Source organism: Balearica regulorum, chromosome 1, assembly GCF_011004875.1.
Source record: "Balearica regulorum gibbericeps isolate bBalReg1 chromosome 1, bBalReg1.pri, whole genome shotgun sequence".
Classification (NCBI taxonomy): domain Eukaryota; kingdom Metazoa; phylum Chordata; class Aves; order Gruiformes; family Gruidae; genus Balearica; species Balearica regulorum.
The window spans coordinates 192,161,979-192,182,051 of record NC_046184.1 but is presented as its reverse complement, the minus strand read 5'-3'; the positions used below and the strand labels follow the sequence as shown (position 1 = coordinate 192,182,051).

Sequence of the window (20,073 nt, the reverse complement as noted above, 5' to 3'; positions counted from 1 at the left end):
AGATAATATGACTCTCTCCAAATATTGTCCCCTTCTTTTTTTGTGGAAATTTTTCCCTATTTATCATGCAAACCTCAGATCTAGAAGGCCAGTCTCCATGTATGGTCTGTTTCTCAGAGTGTTTAAGAATGCTTGCTAATGGTAAAAAAAATCCCAAACCTAATTCAAGCCCTAAGGGATCAATACTGGGTCCAGCTCTGTTTAACATCTTCATTAATGATCTGGGTGATGGGGCAGAGTGTCCCCTCAGAAGGTTACAGACGACACCAAACTGGGAGGAGTGGCTGATACGCCAGAGGGTCATGCTGCCATCCAGAGGGACCTCAACAGGCCGGAGACACGGGCTGACAGGAACGTCATGAAGTTAAACAAGGCAAATTCCAAAGTCCTGCACCTGGGGAGGAACAACCCTATGAACTGATATATGCTAGAGGCTGCCCAACTGGAAAGCAAGCATGGTAGAAAAGCACCTGGCGGTCCTGGTAGACACCAAGTTGAACATGAACCAGCAAGTGCCCTTGTTGCAAGGAAGGCTAATGTTATCTTAGGCTGCGTTAGGCAAAGTATTGCCAGCAGGTTGAGGGAGGTGATGCTTCCTCAGCACTGGTGAGGCCACACCTGGAGTGCTGTGTCCAGTTCTGGGCTCCCAAGTACAAGAGAGACAGAGACATACTGGAGGGACTCCAACAAAGGGCCACAAAGCTGAGGAAGGGTCTGGAGCATCTCTCCTATGAGGAAAGGCTGAGAGAGCTGGGACTGTTCAGCCTAGAGAAGGAAAGGCTGAGGGGGCATCTTTTTAATATATCTAATTAGCTGGAAGGGGGGTGCAAAGAAGACAGAGCCAGGCTCCTTTCAGTGGTGCCCAGTGACAGAACATGAGGCAATGGACACAAACTGAAAAACAGAAGGTTCCCTCTGAACAGCAGGAAACACTTTTTTTACTTCGAGAGTGACCAAGCACTGGAATAGTTTGCCCAGGGAGGTTGTGGAGTTGTGGGATGCCAGACTTGTCCAGGCTTGCTGGTGCCGAATACAGGGCCATTATGAGCCAGCAGAAGGGGCCCTGGGCAAGTCCAGCTTGGGCGAGAGCAGGGATTGAGCAACTTGCTTATCTTGCACTGATAAGCACTGGACCTGAACAGGGGCAGGAGATGAGCAATTTGTTCATCTTAAGAAGATGCAATGCCTGACAGGTCTACTCCTCAATCAACTAAGTGACGCCTGGGGTGAGGGGGAGCCTTCACAGCTCGATGTTACTTTGGTAAAACTAAACAGACCACCACTCCTCTGTACTGAATGCCTTTGTTCTCCGCCACTTCCGCCCCCCCCAGCCCCAATCAACTGCACAACAAGCCTTGTTAAGGGCCAATCGGCACACAATACCTGACTTAGTCCCACCTCGCCAAAAGTATAAATCTGGCATTTAGAATCCTCTTTTCTGAGGACAAGAACTCCAACTATCCGGACAGGTCAACGGGCCTGGACCTCTCTCCTCCCCAAGCAGGGACGCCTCTTTGGTAAGACTTGCGCCTCCGATTATGTCGGATGTTACCCCGGGAAAACTATCATTAACAAAAGCGCTGAACTATTAACTTGAGCTCAAAACTGTTGCAGTAAGTGCATTTATCAACGGCAATTCCGAACTTTTTATATTCGTCGCCTCAATCAATTACCTATTTTTCTTTTCAACTTTGCGAAACTGTTTCAGTGAAAGTCCTTAGTGGGGCTCTGACAGGCAAACATTGACTCTGATAAGTGGCTACACACATAATCCTTTAGACATAAACCGTTGACCAAGTCTGGGACTAAGACTGGACCTAGCCGCACCTAGGCTCCTCTCTCAGAAGGAGTTTAGAAAGCAAGGGGGTCCTTTCTGAACCTCGTGACTCAACAGGAGGGCCTCTGTCAGCCACACATCAGACTTGTACCCTTTTATGCGACAGGAGTCTCCCTCCTTAGAGACATTAAAAAAAGTCTAGTCATGATCCTAGGCAACTTGCTGTAGGTGTTCCTGCTTGAGAGGGGGGTTGGATAAGACAACCTTCAGAGGTCCCTTCCAACCTCAACAATTCTGCGATTCTGTGACCTTTGTTTTATTGTTACAACTGTGCCTTCCATCTCTTGGTCAGTACCTTGGTCAGACCAGTTCAGCTTCCGCTTTTTTTGGCATCTATCCAGCCTAGCACAGTCTTCTTTGGTCTGTTCCAGAGTGAACTTTTGAAAATCCCATTTGTCATTACACAAAAGATTATGTCATTCTTATAAGATCATTTTCATCTTAGGTCCATAACTTATATCCTTGACTTCGGACACCATCAAGTCGTTCTATTTTCTGAATGCGTAAAGTGATAGTCCTACCAATGGTTTCTAAGAGATAGCCACCAAACATATAAATCTGCCTCTTTCTTCTCCCTGTTCAAAATCTCTGGTCTTTTCCTTTCTAGCATCTGCAGATCACTGCATCTTTTATTCTTTTTCATAATTTTCTCTATAGCATGCTAGTTATTTGGCTCCAAATTTTAGTTTTCACACAGACATTTCTGCCTGTTACTGAGATTTCCCTAGGAATGATTTCCATTAAAGTAAAAATTTTGCAGGAGCATGGCAAAAGGCACAGTGCTTTTAAAACATGTAGCCAATAGAGAATAATCCCTCCTACTGTTCAAAAAAAAAGATACAGAAGAGATGTATCTTTCAGGAATGTTTCACACATGACTGAACTGTTACTAACTTTAATTGGTTATAACAAACACACTGGAGACATGAAAAGAGTTGAGGGGTTTTTTTTGTTTCCTAATTAAAGCATAAGCACCTTGGATGCAGATGAAATCTTTGTCCTAATACAGAAGGTTCCTACAGTCAATACAGTCAACATTGGCCAATTCAAGAAAGAAAAGTAAGCTGCAGATTAAAGAGAAGATTTGGCTAAATTCCACTAGGGTCATGTGCTAGTTCATTAGAATATCAGTGCCTGCACAGAATTAAACAAGACATATAGAGAAGGCCTCAGCACTGTCAAGTTAGGAAACTCATTTTTTGCCTCCTTGACCCAACTGCACATCAAAGATTATAACCATGTGACAGCATATTTTGTACCACCACAGTAAACTTAAATACAGTAAATACAGAAGTTCATGCTGCTCTCCAGATTTGTTCTATGTAAATCCACAGCCCACTCTTTGTTTCCTCACTAGACTGTCCATTGGTGTTACGTAAGACAGCAAGACTTGGTGTTGCAGCTCTTAGTCACAACAGAGTGATTTGGTATCTCCTCAGTGATGGTACTCATATAATTTCTTTGGATTCTTTCACCTACAAAGTAAACTACTTTTAGATCTTTTTTCATTTAATCTTTTCAGAAGCACTGTCTATTTTTGGCTGCCAATGCAGCTGGTTCAGTGCAGATGCCTGGGCATTCATTCAGCTCTGGAGCAAGGATGATATCCAACCGCAAGCAAACAAATGGTACAATACACTGCTTCTGATGAGCAAGCAGACAGAAATAGGTTATGTGACTAAAGTATACAGTTACCATTCCTATAGTATCTGGGTGCCTCATAATTTGTAATGTACCTATGCTTACAATTCTCCTGTGAAATAAGAAAGTTATAAATTACTCGCAATTTACAGATTGGGAAGTGAAGCCCACAATCAAAATGAGACTAGAGTCTAAATTGCACTTCAGGCAGAATTTAACATCCTAATGCTAATAAAGCAATCTATGCAATGTCTTACATTCTTCACATCTAGTTTTGTCATATAACTTAGGTAGGCATCTGAGCTGTTGCTACTGTGGTTGCCCATAAGCACAAGCTTAATCGAGCTGCTTAGGTTGCTGCTGAAAGCCTTTATGGAGTCTCAAAGCAAAGCTTCCTGGTGGTCATCCTCCTAATGGGGCACAACCTGAGAATGCTCCACCCACATTACATGAGGAAGGAATCCCCTTCTGTCTAACAGCCTAAAAATTAACCCACAAAGAAATTAGATGAGTTGTTACATTTTAGTCCTCTGCCACCTTAAGAGCTTGAATTCTTATATCTCATATCTTGAGAGTGCCCTTGCCATCATATTTAACTAGTGCTGAGATGATAATTTTTGAACCAGGCCATTAATCAGTCAGAAATGCAAAATTTACATGGAGAAGGAACCAGTGAGAAAGGCTGCAAGGTCATGCCTACTTCTGGAAAGCAGGCAGGATTTGGAGAGAGTCCAGAGGAGGGCCATGAAGCTGATCATTGGGATGGAGCACCTCTCCTATGAGGACAGGCTGAGAGAATTGGGATTGTTCAGCCTGGAGAAGAGAAGGCTCCGGGAAGACCTAATTGCGGTTTACCAGTACCTGAAGGGGCCTACAGGAAAGATGGGGAGGGACTGTTTATCAGGGAGTGTAGTGACAGAACAAGGGGTAATGGGTTTAACCTGAAAGAGGGCAGGTTTAGATTAGATGTTAGAAAGAAATTCTTTACTGTGAGGGTGGTGAGGCACTGGAACAGGTTGCCCAGAGAGGTTGTGGATGCCCCATCCCTGGAAGTGTTTAAGACCAGGCTGGATGGGGCTTTGGGCAACACGGTCTAGTGGAGGGTGTCCCAGCCCGCAGCAGGGGGGTTGGAACTAGATGATCTTTAAGGTCCCTTCCAACCGAAACCATTCTATGATTCTATGATTCTATCATTTCAGACACAATTTTTGGGCATTTCTTACCAACTTCCCTTTGGTCTTCCAGCTCTACTACGTACTCTGTTGTGAATCCCAATCTAGCTGCCTTTCTTCCGGTTAATACCTAAAAAACTTAGGCAGACAACTCAGCTTTCTGACTTCTATTCCTAGGTCCACGCATCTAATTGATGATGCAGAGCTCAGTATGGCAATACTGAAGTTCTTATGGGAATCTAGTGACACAGATGTTCCTACTCAACTAAAAGACCTTTCCAAGTCCATAAACACTATAAAATGCAATTTCAAAAACCGACACAGAAACTTCAAAGAGGTTCTAGAGACCCACTTTAGCCAGGACTGGTTGTAACCTACCTCCCATCCCTACTTTCAAGGCAGTAATTGAAGATACATATACAGATATATATATATATATGAGACCTTATATGTCTGAAGTCTTTAGCTGCTGCACAACAGTATAAATCAAGAAGTGAGATACACCAGCATATGAACTCAGCCAGACCGTTAAGGGCTGGATTTGCCTTTCCTGAATTCTGTGAGAAGTAAGCTGAAAGAAACCTCAGTGAAAAAGATTCAGTTCTCAATGCTTATGGTTGTATGATCAGCTTAGTGCTTAATACAGTGAAACAACACAAAAGCAAAAGCTCACAGAAAACAGAGTATGAAGCATACAGTACCACAGACTTGTAGCAGAGTTCTTGGAGCACAGAAAAGCCTCAATACAAGGCAAGGACCAGTGAGAGCTCAAGAAAACCAGAAGGAGCCTCCCAGGTATGCAGCACTCCCCCAGAAGGAGAAATTGTCAACGAAACGCCAGGATGAACCAGAAAGATAAAGTCTGAAAAAGCTTTTTAGAAGTGGTTTACTTGAATATTGAAATGTGTTTTTTAAGTTAGATTTATTACAGGTTCTTCTACTAAGCCTTGAATAGCTGGACAATGTATTCCTGAAAAGGAGACATAAGCTGACTAAGGGATTTAACCTGAATTTAAGATCCTTAGTTTTCAATAAGTCGTCCATGTCAAGCCACTCTGAGCAAGCTGGTAAGCTAAAAGACACACTGAGATTTTAAATGAATACTTTCTTTATGCAACGGAATTTTGCAGGGCTTAGCAAGATTCACTCTCAGAGCAATGATACATTAAGTCTTGTGTCCAGCAGTGACCAAAGTCCAGCTTCACAAAGGGAACACCAATTCCCCAGTTCTTCTTTTTTTTCACACAATTTCTTTTTCATTTGACTGAAGTTACATATTTGGCGTTAACACTTGCCAGAAAATGAAATTATACAGAATGATACTGCAGCTGAATTTTAAAGCCACCCACATAAGTTGCTCTCATTCTGGATTTTTCCTTGCCCTGCTACCAGTGGCAACAGAGGTGGCAATTTCTATCAGTCATTTCACAACAGACAAGTTGACAAATCCATGACATCATCAAGAGGCTCAAACTTGCTTTCAGCAGAGTCCAGCTCATGCAGACTATTGATCCTTATGGCAATTTGCTTCAGCTCTAATCCTCTTTAACTTTTCTCCATGAGTTAGAACAGAAGCACTACATCTGTCAGTCGTGTTGGAAAAAAAAAACAAACAAAAAACACAAGAAGCCTTTGCAATCCATCCTACTTGACATTTTAAATCAAATGAAGTTTTGTTTAGAAAATAAACTCCCTTCCCTGCAACACTAGGAGCTGACATTCATCAGCTGATCTAGCTGATTCTTTTAACAGATCATTTTAAACTCATCAAGACTAAAAAACTAATACAACATCTTTAGTTTTACTCTAACAGAATTTCATTTTAAGTTGGTATCAGTAACTTCAGTAGTCATATATTACTGAAGAAATGATACATAAAAATTACTTAGCATAGCATATTTCTGCATAGAATGTGGACTCGATCTATATACCCTAGGTCCTGTAAGGGCTCAGAAGAGGTGAAGGCAGGCTCCCTGTACTTGTCTAAATGCCAAGTGCCCCCTTGTGGTTAGCATCATCTTCATATTCGAAACCAACCGAGGGTTAAACTACATGAATGCAGTGCGTCTTGTTGGCACCAGACATGGGCAATGGCCAGGGGAAGAAATCAGCCTAGAGACTTGTTGGAAAGTTCAGGCTCCTTCAGTGTAACAGGGGTGGGACGCTGCTACCCTAAATCCTGATGACAATGGTCTCCACAGCATTGCTCGTAGAGGTTATCTGCTGACCTGGGGAGGAGGAAGTCAAAACCGAGACTCCATTGCTGTGGTTCAGATTAACAGAACAAGTTGTTGCTGACTCTAAAACGTTTCACTTAGTATCACTCCTGGTAGGCCTGAAAAAGTCTTGAGATTGCTTCCTTATACATTTTCTCTGGAAGATATCCCAGGGTCCCAGACAATTGCTACGGAATTCTTGAGAGGAGCCAGCTAACAATGCCACTTGACTGCAAGATTTTTCCTTGATTGTTTTCGTTGAAATACAAAGTGTATTCTGCCTCTGGGCATACCACAAAGTGATCTGAGTAAAATAATCTGCTCGTTTGTGCAAGGCCATCAGGAGGAACAACTAATGCCAACATGACAAGGAAAGGAAAAAATGCAAATCAAAAAGGTCTATTGGAGGCATCCAAAATACTTGTCTGAGGTCAGATGAAAGGAGTAGGAAGGGATAGTCTATGAGGAGGCAGGATACAGCTTATGGCAGTCAGACCAGACTACAGAATTCTCTCCAAAATACTTCTAACTTTCACAAAAAGATAGGATAACAGATTTCTTCTTCCCATAGAGCTAATGGTGACTTAATCCAATAAGAGCAACAAGGTTCATTGACCAGTGACTCGCTAGGAGAATTGTCAACATTTCCTATGCCTTTATAAAGTGCTGATGTTCCCTATAGGCAGTTATCAACACCTACTGAAATACCAAGTCTTCGTTGCGTGTTTTCACAAACCCAAGATTCCTCTCCTGTCATGTTGCCAGCACCTTCTCCTGGGTGACACTGCCACACGTTCTGCTTAAAGTTTAAAACTGACAGCAAAAACCCTGAAGTGGTTGTGTGGGGGGTCTCAGTTCTGGGGTCTCTGTGCTCTCAGAAAGGCAGCTTCGCAAAGCAAGTATCTGGCCCTTAATGTCAGAATTTTGTCAGCTATGGTGCTGGACATTCCTGAAAATGGTGATTTATCACAGAAACCTTGGTTCCTTGGCTGATCTTAACTAGAGCGTTGCTAAGGCAATGCTATCAGGAGTGTGCTCTTCTGAACTGATTTTGCAGTATGCTTTTCAGTATTTGCATACTAAAGCCGCTATCTAGGGATTCTTTCTTGCAGAAATAGTGAGAGAGAAAGGAATAATTTTCTTTCTGCTTATATGGGAAATTATGTTTAGCAGAGAGCATGTATTTCACCAAAAATCATTTAATGAAAAAATGCTAACAAATGAATGCAGCATGTTTAAGAGAGGCAAGTAAAATTCACATCATGTTATACATTAGAGAGAAGGCATTCCTTCTGTAATTATTTCTGAAGTACTGCATGACATTTGTATTATTCATTGGGACCTAAAGAAAATTACTGACTAAACAGTTTTCACTGTTAGAACTCCCTTATGCTTGTCACTGTTTAGGTTATTTTTAATCTGCTCTCAGTACACAAAAATTATTTTCTAAACCCTGGCTGTAAAAATTTGTGTGTTCGAGGTATTGGTTCTGCATTTACTGTCATGTGACACCTACATGATTTCTTTTGAAACAAAAAAAAGGATTATCTCAAGTCAGTATAAGGACTTCAGAATGATAATTGTGTATTTAAATGGTTTAGCGATGATTTTAATAGCAAGGAATCATTCATCAGTACGTTTATAATTCTAAAGCAAAAATAGTGCAAGCCATCTGCAACCATTATTGCAGTTTATCAACACAGAAAATCCTCTCTGCTTCCTTGTTCATCATTCCAGAATTTGCATTTGTATTCTTCTTTTCATTCAGGTTTTTATAGCTTGCTGACTACCAGGGTCCCTGATGACTAACCTTTTTTTTATTTTCCCTGTAGTGCTTGATATTGAGAAAATATTTTATGCTACCTATCTCTAAATGGGATGGATTACTCTACGGACATGTTTTTCTCCTTCTGTTGATTATGGTAGGACCTTAAAGGACGAGCTGAGTGGGATAAATGTCTTTAGTATCTTTGAGATATCTCCTCTGTTAAATACAGCTGGAATTGCTTAGGAAGTTAAGAATTATTAGAGGTCCTTCTAATAATTCTAACTGCATACTTCTAACTTCCTTGGGAACATAGGTTAAAAAGACTTGCAAATGCTATTTAATTTTCTAAATATGTTGTTCAAAACAAAATCTACTGTCTACTGTTGCCATATTCTAGAAATCTGTATCATCTTGCCAGAAGAATCACTTTGCTGTCTTTCTACAGAGCCTCATATGCAACTGCAAGTCGAAAGCTGAATATCAGAGTGTACTTTTGATTTAACACACACACACACACATGATTTTATATATACCCGCTCTCAGCATTTTTACTTCGAGCAAATGTAGATTGATGACTGGCTGCAAAGCTCTTTGGTTTTGTACTCCCACTCACCACATCTGCTCTTTATTCTCATCTGTAGAGAAGCTAAATATTCCCCCCCTAGTCCCCTGAACAATTCTTAAAAACATAAAAAGGATTTGGATAAACCTGTATGCTTAAACACCACAAAATGATCTGTGTATTTTTTTTACCAGTGTTTTATCTCCTAACATTTAAAAGAAAAAAAAGCAGCTCTGCATTCTCCAATAGTATCTGTAAATATACACTGACTTTTCTCATACATTCAGTGAAAAAAAAACCCAACAGCAAAGCCCACAAAATACTTTTTTTTCCTTCTTTCAATCTCCCGAAAATCAAAACAAGGGAAAATGAAACATCCCCCCTACAGCCCTAAGCACTTTTTTCTCCCCTCTGGCTAGAAAACAGAAGAATGTATTCACTCTAAGCCAGAAGGCTGAAGGACTTAAAACTGCAGAAGAAAGAAGAGCCTATGGCATGGCACATGGGCTCCAGACTTCCCTAGGTGTCAATGAGTAAGTCTAGGACTCTTCAAACTGTCTTCTAGACTCCTTCTGGCAGTATGAACCTTTCAGTTGTGCTGTCATTCCTTCCTTTGTGTAATCAAACCTCTCAGAACCACAGCTCATAGGTGAGGAGGCAAGGCAGTATTTAGTAGGGATTAGAAATGTCCTGGATTGGTGCAGCACAGCTGCTGGTGAAGATTATCTCACTAGTAATGACTCTCCGAGTGCTTGGCAAGGTGTAATTGGATTGGTTAAGAAAGTGCTAGCAATGGGATGGAAATAAACACTTCTGATACTGTAAGCATGCATGCCAGTTTGTGCTTTATAGGCTGACAGGAATAACATTGTCTGAAGCAGATTCTACTGTAGATTTTCCAGATCAATGTTCTGTCTTCAAGACTTCTTCAAATATAATCCCAGTCGTATTTTCAAATCAACTCTGTGAAAAAGGAAAGTGGGATTTGAAAGATTTTGTTCTCTTTTTAATTAACTGTTAAAAAAAAAAATCCTGCCAACCTAGAAAACACCATGGTCTCTGGGATAGTACTAAAAGTGGCAAGAATGTTTACTGTTTGTGAAAGCCAAGGATCCCATCAGAAAGACCAGTTAATTATTCACACCCTGCTCACAACAGATAATCATTCCCACTAATATGGCATGCAGCCTCCTCTAGGCTCAATAAACTCCCATTAATCTTCAGAATCTGAAGCACAGAAAAGTAAGAAAGATGGAAACACTTCTGTAAGCATAAGCAAGTGGAATAAAAATCATCAGAGCCCTGCCTCATAATGTTTGTTATTCCTGCTTATGTTACAAGGCATTATTACATCTTTATCTGCCTTCCTTATTTCTAAAAGAGGGTTAGAAGCAGAAGAGGTCTCAAAAGTAAAAGATTTCAGCAGATGACAGACTAAGGAAAAAGCACTCCTGAATCTAAAATTGTTTTCACTTCATCTACTGCTTGAGAAGACTAAATGGCCAAAATATTTGCTGGTTTTTTCTTGCCATTTTCTCCCCAAGATCACAGAAAAAATGTTTTATGCTTTGTTGAAATATAGGTCATGAAATATGAGTGTATTAAGAAATAAAAATTTGAAAATGAAAACAGATACTTCCTTTGATGTTGCAAAAATAGTGTATTTACTGTACAATGAGGAATTTTCCTGTAACTGTATTATGCGAAATGTTACTGCGATTATTCATCTATGTTATCACAGTTGATGCAAAACTGGGAGTAGTGACTGATACACCAGAGGATTGTGCTGCATTTCAGAGGGGCATCAAAAGGCTAAAGAAATAGGCAGAGAGGCATCACATGAAGTTCAGTTCAACAGGGGGAAATGCAAATTCCTGTTCCCAGGGAAAAAGAACTGCAGCACCAGTATATGCTGGGGGCCGACTGGCTGGGCTCTTCTCAGTGGTGCCCACTGAAAGGATGAGAGGCAATGGGCACAAACTGAAACACATTGTATAGGGTTTGTGTGGCAAGGTTTTGGTTGTGAGGGTGCTACAGGGGTGGCTTCTGTGAGAAGCTGCTAGAAGCTTCCCCCATGTCTGACAGAGCCAATGCCAGCCAATGGACCCGCTGCTGGCCAAGGCCGAGACCATCAGTAACGGTGATAGTGCCTCTGGGATAATGTAGTTAAGAAGGGGGGAAAAAACTGCTGAGCAACTGCAGCCAGACAGAGGAGTGAGAATACATGAGAAGAACAGCTCTGCAGACACCAAGGTCAGTGCAGAAAGAGGGGGAGGCAGTGCTCCAGGCGCCGGAGCAGAGATTCCCCTGCAGCCCATGGAGAAGACCATGGTGAGGCAGGCTGTCCCCCTGCAGCCCATGGAGGATGATGGTGGAGCAGATATCCACCTGCAGCCCATGGAGGACCCCACGCCAGAGCAGGTGGAGGCACCCGAAGGAGGCTGTGACCCCATGGGAAGCTCATGCTGGAGCAAGCTCCTGGCAGGACCTGTGGACCCATGGAGAGAGGGGCCCAGGCTGGAGCAGGTTTGCTGGCAGGACTTGTGAACCTGTGGAAGAGATCCATGCTGGAGCAGTCTGCTCCTGAAGGTCTCCACCCTGTGGAAGGGACCCACGCTGGAGCAGTTGGTGGAGAACTGCAGCCCATGGGAAGGACTCACGTTGGAGAAGTTCGTGAAGGACTGTCTCCCGTGGGAGGGACCCCACGATGGAGCAGGGGCAAATTGTGAGGAGTTCTCCCCCTGAGGAGGAAGGAGCAGCAGAGACAACGTGTGATGAACTGACCACAACCCCCATTCCCCATCCCCTTGTGCTGCTCAGGGGGAGGAGGGAGAGAAATGGGGAGTGAAGTTGAGCCTGGGAAGAAGGGAGGGGTGGGGGGAAGTGCAGGTCGAATCACACAACCTTCACTCAGTCAAAAATTTCACTATATGATTCTTCCCAACACTCAGGTCTTGTGTAACTCCTATTTAATGATTTTATTCTCTACTTTATAAATTTATAAGCAACTGCATATCTGAAACAATAAAAAAAGTAAGCAGGACTGATTATTTTGGTTTCTAGACCAAGCTGCTGATATTTTCTGTCAGGAAAAAATAAAGATTATACAAGTTCTTCAATTACACTGTGATTTTTTGTTAACCAACTTAATGTCATAGTACTCACCACAGGCATTTGATCAAAGGTGCGAACAATGGACAATTTATCTATAAATAAGCAGAAAATTTGACCCATTGATATAATTTCAACATGTAATCACTAATTCTATCAGAAAACAGTTATGAATACCCATTTCTACCTGCTGGATTGCCACGAATAATCTCCATTTTCTTTTGAAGAATATTAATTTGCCTTTCCAGCTGTTTGTTCAATTCTACTTGCGTCTCATATCTGGTTTTCCATTCATTACCTTAAAAATAAATACAGGGTTATTCTGTTTCCCAGATTATTTTGTGCCATTTCAAGAAAAAGCGTTTTTTAAAGCGTTTCCTTTTTTTTTTCTGGAGACTGAGAAAGTCTCCAGTTAGTAATGCACATAATGAGGATTTTTGCATACAAAAGACCTTGAAAATATAAATCAAGGGAACTTTTCACTGGGCTTACTGTGGCCAGAATATTAACCAACTCTATGAATTCATGTTATTCATAGTTTCATTAATAAATAAAGCTAACATGCAGCATGTAGTATTTCTTAATTTCACATTTGCAGCTTCACACCTCTAATAGTCATGTTTGAAAAAGGAAAACTTAAATTTCTAAATAAAAATTTCTATCTCTGTACTCAAAGGAATTAATTTTCTGTGTTTCCTAATCAATTAGCAAGACTGTTGCAATTCACTCACCTTCATCTTCAACACTGCTAAGTCTTTTTTCCAGTTCTGTTACTGTGTTTCTCAGTTCAAATATTGAGATTTCAAGCATTTGCCTGTGGTATTTAGAGAAATCAATAAATTGGCTATTGCATTAATCTTACTAAATTTAAAAAAAAAATTGAATATATTTTCAGATTAAGCATCTATTGGTCCTTCCTATGTAATGACATCATCTTGCCCAAGTTTTTTTTAATATATTTTTCTCTACAGATACTGCAGTGCCTTAAAAACAATAGAATCATTTCTACGTTGTGAATAAAATTACTTCCATAAAAAAAGCAAAACAGACATTTCCTAAAATCTAATAACTGTCTAGCAGATCATCAGAATTAAAGAAATGTAGAGAAGACCCTGCTCTTAATTTTTCATCTAAGGGAAGATGCCCAAGAAATATGTTTTTTGAAACAAGAATATGTTTGAGAGATGTGCTATTTGAAATTCTGAATTAATTCTTCATTTTGACTCATTGCTCAATGATTAATAGTAATTTTCTAAATTGTACCTGTAACAAAAACAATCAAAGCATACCATGTATTATGACTATCAGAAAAGAAAGCCAGTGATTAAAGTAAAATGAGCGTTACAAAAAAATACAGGAGCTAAAGCCACCATTTTCTTTTTCAGTAAAAGTCTGCTTCTGAAAGCTGCAGAAGCAGACCAACGAATCTTAAGAAATAGAACAGGTATGTCTGGAATGGGGAGGACTGAAGAGCTTAAACAGGAGAGAAATGTGAAGAAGAGGAACTTAGGGCAATTCAAATAAGTTTTCAGTGCAAGAAACACACTGGAGCACAGTAAGAATGGCAAGGGAGAGAAAGGTCTTCCAATCCCTCCTTGCTCCATTGCTCTTTTTGTCCCTAGTGACATTAAATTAGAGAGAGGGGACAGGCAAATAAATAATGAAAGTACTGTATAATAATGTAAAGTACAGTATAATAATGAAAGTTCTTGTACTGGTCCCCAGTACCAGAAAGACATGGAGCTGTTGGAGCGAGTCCAGAGGAGGGCCACGAAGATGATCAGAGGGCTGGAACACCTCTCCTGTGAAGACAGGCTGAGAGAGTTGGGGTGTAGTGATAAGACAAGGGGCAATGGTTTTAAACTGAAGGAAGGCAGATTTAGATTAGATGTTAGGAAAACATTCTTTACTATGAGGGCAGTGAGTCACTGGAACTGGTTTCCCAGAGAAGCTGTGGATGCCCCATCCCTGGAAGTGTTCAAGGCCAGGTTGGACAGGGCTTTGGGCAACCTGGTCTAGTGCAGGGTGTCCCTGCCCATGGCAGGGGGGTTGGAACTGGGTGATCTTTGAGGTCCCTTCCAACCCAAACCATTCTATGATTCCATGATTCTACGGTAATTTGCCGTAAAAAAGGGTGTGGTGAAAGCCCAGACTTGAAACACTTGAGTCAAAAAGCGTCAATGCAGGAAACCCAAAGGAAATCCGATTGCTGCTGCCTATTTGCTCCCACTGCAAATGAAAGAGGCAGATGGCTAAGAAAAAGAAAGACAAGACCTTACTACATTGCTGGTATCATTCCAATACAAATAGATAAGGTTTCTGTAAGGCAGATTTCTATCAACATCTCAGTGCTTGGAAAACAGGAAATTATGACGACAGTGAATGCTAAAATGGGATTTTTGAAAGGAAGTAACACTGAAAATTAGACAGTCAAAGCTGTAACTAGAGTTGAGCTGTACCAAAATGAAATTGTTTTCCTTTTCAAACACACCCTAACTAGGTACTTAGATGGATGCAGAGGGATAACACAGTAAGAATGAGTTCTTTAAATCCAATGTTTTCAGGTTTTCATTTCCGTTACCATTCCAAGACTATGTACAACATTTCTTATATTAGATTTTATTATTCTTTCTGCACCATTAGCAAAACTGCCAGCCAACTTCCAATTATATTTTGTCCTGATGAAAATGTGTACAGAAATGATAAATCGTCAGGTGTCAGACTGGAATTGCTACACTGACAGAAAGTCTTATATTCATTTGGCAACTGAAACCAGTTTGGTTTTTTTTTAAAATCTAATTATTATTAAATATTTAATACTCCAATAGCACCCAGAAAGTAGCCAGGGTGGAACCTCTCTATTTTAGTCAGCGTATATGCAGTAAATTACAGTGCCTGCACTGACAGAGAAGGGGTGTAGAAATAAATCACTTTGATGAACTCGGTAAATACTTCAGCTTTTTAATGTATCAAAGTATTTTGCATTTCTGGAGTTATTTCCAATTGTGATAGGAAGTGGCGGTCACACTACGTATCTGTTACTGTGAATTTAATGCAGCTGTGTATAACTGCCTGCCCAAATAAAGACTCGGTCTGTGCTTAGAGGGACTGTGGTGTGACTTTACCTGCGACCTCACATGTGTTAAACATAATTAGACATATTCAAGGCCTATGAATCTTTCCCATGTCAATGGACAATTTATAGTCATCGCAGAAGAAAGCCCATAAATCCTGGAAGCTCACATTTAAGCCATCAAGGGAACTTAACTACATCCTTACATACTAGGCATAACAAGAAAGTTCTTGTGAAGAAAAGGAGAAAAAAGTGCAGTTCAGATAAGAAGGCCGTGATTGAAATGACAAAAGAAAAAAATTGCTGAGTTTCTTTTTAAGACAGTTTACAGGTGTTACTTTACATGAAAGTGACAGCCACTTAGGATGAAAGCCATTTTCCTGCACATTTTGCTATCCAGATCTGGATATCTGGTACATGTATCAGACAAAAGACTGCCTGAAGCATTTTCTATAGTGAAACATTACAGGAGAAGCTCAAGGGAAATCATCGGTTCTAGGGCATCAGCTCTATAACATGGCAGACCTTTACTGATTCCTGTAGAAGATAAAATATATAGATGCCTTCAGAACCTATGAACAAAGCAGAAACAATACGGCGCAGTGCAAAAGGCACCACAGGGAAGAGCATATACAGTACTGAAAGCTACAGACTTCTGACACTTGCAGTCAGCAGTGTGCTGGGAAAATGCTGCAGCTTTCCTTGCCAGGAAAGCCAGAGAAGCTGAAATCTCACAAGCTGATTTAACACACAACTCCATGAACATTAGTAAGTAGCTGACATGCATAAATATATGGCTTTAAGACCTCTTTGTTTAGTAAGAAGTGTGCTGCAGTATTATGTGCCTTCTCTCTCAGAAACATTTGCCATGACATTTCCCAATCAAAACCTGTACTGAATCTTGATTACAGTAATTCAGAGTCAGATTTAAGCTGACTTTCACTAAAGCCTTTGAAAGATTTCACAGTATTACATCCACAATCATTGAGAATCAGCAGGTACTTTAGGTGCAGACCCCTTACGGACATGGATGATTCAATTTACTCTTTGAAGTAAAAATCTCTTCTTCATGAGTGTTAAATGAGAGTGGTAGGTGGGCTGTTAGCAAACTGCCTAAATGGCACAATAATCAAGTAAGCCAGTAAAAAGAAGACAAGGGTGAGATGGCTGTGAAGGAATGCAGACATCTAGCTGTAAGCCAGTCATCCTCAGCTTGCTTTATACCCAATGGAGAGAAACAGGCACCTCGGAGGGTGTGAGTCATCTCATGCTAAAACAGCTAGCCAAAGTAGGTCAGATGAATCACACCTTCAATGAGCCTTGCTGTATTCACTGGCTATACATGTGACTCGTTCAGATGTCCAACAACCCTAGTCATTAACAGGTTGAATAAATAACTTCTGTGAAATAGGCAATAATGGTATTGTCTATTTGCATGCATAAAATATACCACGGGAAACAGCTCTAGAATGCACCTGGAGCAGCAAGTCCTTTGCTGTCATGCCATCACAATAAAGGTTTTTATTAACTCCATATCCTTTCCTTGGCAAATAAGTCACCACTTCACAGCATGTCCTGGGCTTTAGGCCCAGTATTGCAGAAGATTCTCAGGAATATTAGCAAGAACTTAAGGTTTTCATTAATTAAAAAAAATAAAAAATAAGACCAGTAAAACAAAGCCAACACCACTCTGTTTTTTATCTGAACACCTTTAATATCAAGCTCATGTGTCAGGTAAAAGAATTGGTACATGCAAAGGATAACTGATGTATTACACTGACACAACACCATTCAGGAGATTTAGTAAAAGGCCATTTACTTACACATTGGTGCAAATATGTCCAAGCTGCTTTTTGTGCCATTTTGAATGCAGAAGCTGCCTAACCATTTTGACTCTTATTATTGGCTTCCCCATTTCCATTAGTGAATAAATATTTTATAAAGTCCACAACTGCAGGACCAGTTTGAAGAGAATCTGTAGCCCAGGCAGTGAAACAAACATTGTCCAGGGGAAAAATCAGTTTGGTACAGAATGTCTGAAAATGGTACAGAGATGTAAATATTAAGGGTCTGACTTAAAGCAGCACAGGAGCTTCTGACATTTTCTAACTTTTAATTTATTAACATTCAAAAGGCAATCATGTTCTTTAACATAGGGAAAAATGTGTAAATTTCTAAGCAAACTGAGGAAAAAAACAACCTAGAATCCCACCACCGCATGAGCATCAACAATCAGAGCAATGAAACATTTGCTGCTTAAGCAAAGGGACTAACTGGTAGCAATAACAAGTCCTCATCTCTGCAAACTGCACTAGAGATGCCATACCTTCCCTGTAGGTTTCAGGGATACATACTGATAGTAGAGTGAAATCCAGCGTTCTGGTTTTATTCAACATTGTGGGAAGAAAAGTGTATAAAGAACATCTCATTGTCCATTTGATTCTTCTTCCCCCAAACAGGCATAAGGTCTTTTCTGTTCTTATCCCATTGTGGCTTCCAATCCCGGTGTATTGGATATAGTTAATTTTCTTCACAGAAGCTCATACAATGCCATTCTGGATTTGTGATGAAAAGCGTTGGTAACACAGGGATGGTTTCGTTATTGCTGAGCAGTGCTTACACAGAGCCAAGGCCTTTTCTGCTTCTCACACCCCCAGCGAGTAGGCTGGGGGTGCACAAGAAGTTGGGAGGGAACACAGCTGACCCCAAGGGACCAAAGGGACATTCCATACCATGCAATAAGTCTTCTTCAGCAATAAGAACTGGAGGGTGGAGTTTGCCAGGGCTGCTGTTGCTTGGGGACTGGCATTGGCCAGCTGGTGTTGAGCAAATGGGGTTTTTGCATCGCTTGCTTGTCTTGGGTTTCCCTTTCTTTTTTTTACTTATTAAATTGTCTTTATCTCAACCCACAAATTTTCTCACTTCTACCCTTCTGATTGTCTCCCCCATCCCACTGGGAGAGGAGTGAGTGAGCGGCGGCATAGCGTTTAGCTGCCTACTGCTGTTAAACCACGACACCCAGTCCTATTTTCCTTGCTTGTCCAGCACCAGCCTCATTTGTGGCTGAAATTATTTATCCTAATTCATCGGGCTCCTTGTGCCAGCCCCAGAGCTTTGGCCAGCCGTTCCCGTTGCCCACCATGCCCCGTACCCCACGCTGTCTCACCACTCCACTCCCTACTCCGTTCCCAGCACAGCCGACCCGAGCTGTGGGAGCTCCCGGGCCGCTCCCCACCCACCGCACCAACCGGAACGCCCTCCCAAGCCAACAGCCCCCATTTTGCCGCCGGGAGGCGGCAGGCGGCCCGCGATAGCCAGTCTTTCGGCGCGGCTCCGCATTGCCCGGCCTCAGCCCCGGCCCCCACCGGGCACTCACTTCTTCCGCCTCTCCCGCCCCAGCTCCAGCTCCAGACGGTCGGGGTCTGCCGCCCGGCGGCCTCCGCCTTCCCCCATGGCGCCGTCCGTCTCGGCGTTGGCTGCTGTTGCGCGGGGTAACGGCCGCCGCGCCCGGAGGAAGCCCGAGGCAGCTGCGCGGCCCGTCCCGCCCTGCCGAGGCTGCTGGGTGGCCAGACGCGGGCGGGCGGCGGTCCTGGCCCTCGGCCCGCTCACCCCTTGGCGTGGGCAACCCCACTCTCCGCAGCCGCCGTGGCTTTTCCCTGCCCAGGAGAAGCGGGGAGGGGGGGACGGGGGACGGGCGCGAACGCCCGCCTGGGAGCTGGCGTCGCCTGGGGCCGAGACGTGCGCTGTGTGGGCCAGTCTGTATACATTGGTAGCAGCTCTCGCCAGTCACTGCTGTATCGGCCCCTGGTTCGATGGGGTTTTTCTTCCCTCTGTCCAGGGAAATCCCAATCATGTGGCTCAGGCAGCACCAGAATTAATGGGAAAAACATGGTGCAGTTTTGGCTGCAGTTTAAAGACTTCCAGAATCATAGAATCATTCAGGTTGGAAAAGACCTTTAAGATCATCAAGTCAGTGTGCTAAGCTTATCATGACCTGGGAAACACAAACATGTGCAGATTTTTTTTTTTTTTTTTAAGACTTTTGGATGGAAAGTAGCACGGTTTTAAATAAATGCTTTGACCCACATGTGAAGGCAGGCACAGCACGGCGGGGCCTGGGCTGAAAAGAGTGCCTAGCCTGTATTTTAGTCCCCTTGGTAATTGTGATCTGTACTGGGCATAAACTAGTTTGCAAGTACCTAACCTGAGAAAGGGCAAAAGACCTTAGAATAATCAGTCTTAATATCACTAATCAAGTCAATGGAGTCAATTAGTCAATAAATACTGGCTGATACTTTAATTATCTTACAGTGTTCCAGATTCATGCTTAAAAATGTTTGATGTTGCATTTTTCACACAAGGGAATTTCAGATCAGTTCATGGCTTTCTCAAGGTAAAGCTTTGTGGGGTGGACTGAATCTAACAGCTTAATGCTGCCAAGAGTGGCACCACCTCTGTCAGGCTCTCCCTGAGGCTGCTTCAGTGCCAGCTCTGACATTCGTGTAACTCTCCAATGAGCCAATACAGCTCATGGAACCTACGAGATTTACATCAGGGAAAATGCTTCCAGTTTCTGCTGGTTAGGGAGCTGAAATGCCTCACCAGCTGCTCAGAAAAGCACCAGAGTTGATGCAAGGGACAGGGTGAAATTGGGAGTGGTTAGCGTGCTCGTAGATCAACTCACCATTTCATG

General features: G+C 42.1%; 1 protein-coding gene across 1 annotated transcript in view; it reads right to left on the bottom strand.

The window, feature by feature from the left end:
- The window catches only part of CCDC169 (coiled-coil domain containing 169), a 34,771-nt gene extending 15,661 nt beyond the window's left edge, over positions 1–19,110 (bottom strand). Inside the window, exons 1-4 of the mRNA XM_075741996.1 lie at positions 18,757–19,110; positions 13,039–13,121; positions 12,495–12,605; positions 12,362–12,402 (exon numbers count right to left, since the gene is read on the bottom strand). Coding sequence (XP_075598111.1) covers positions 12,362–12,402; positions 12,495–12,605; positions 13,039–13,121; positions 18,757–18,833 — 312 coding nt within the window. The 5' untranslated portion in view covers positions 18,834–19,110. The remainder of the gene's footprint in view (positions 1–12,361; positions 12,403–12,494; positions 12,606–13,038; positions 13,122–18,756) is intronic.
- Positions 19,111–20,073: the final 963 nt, after the last annotated feature.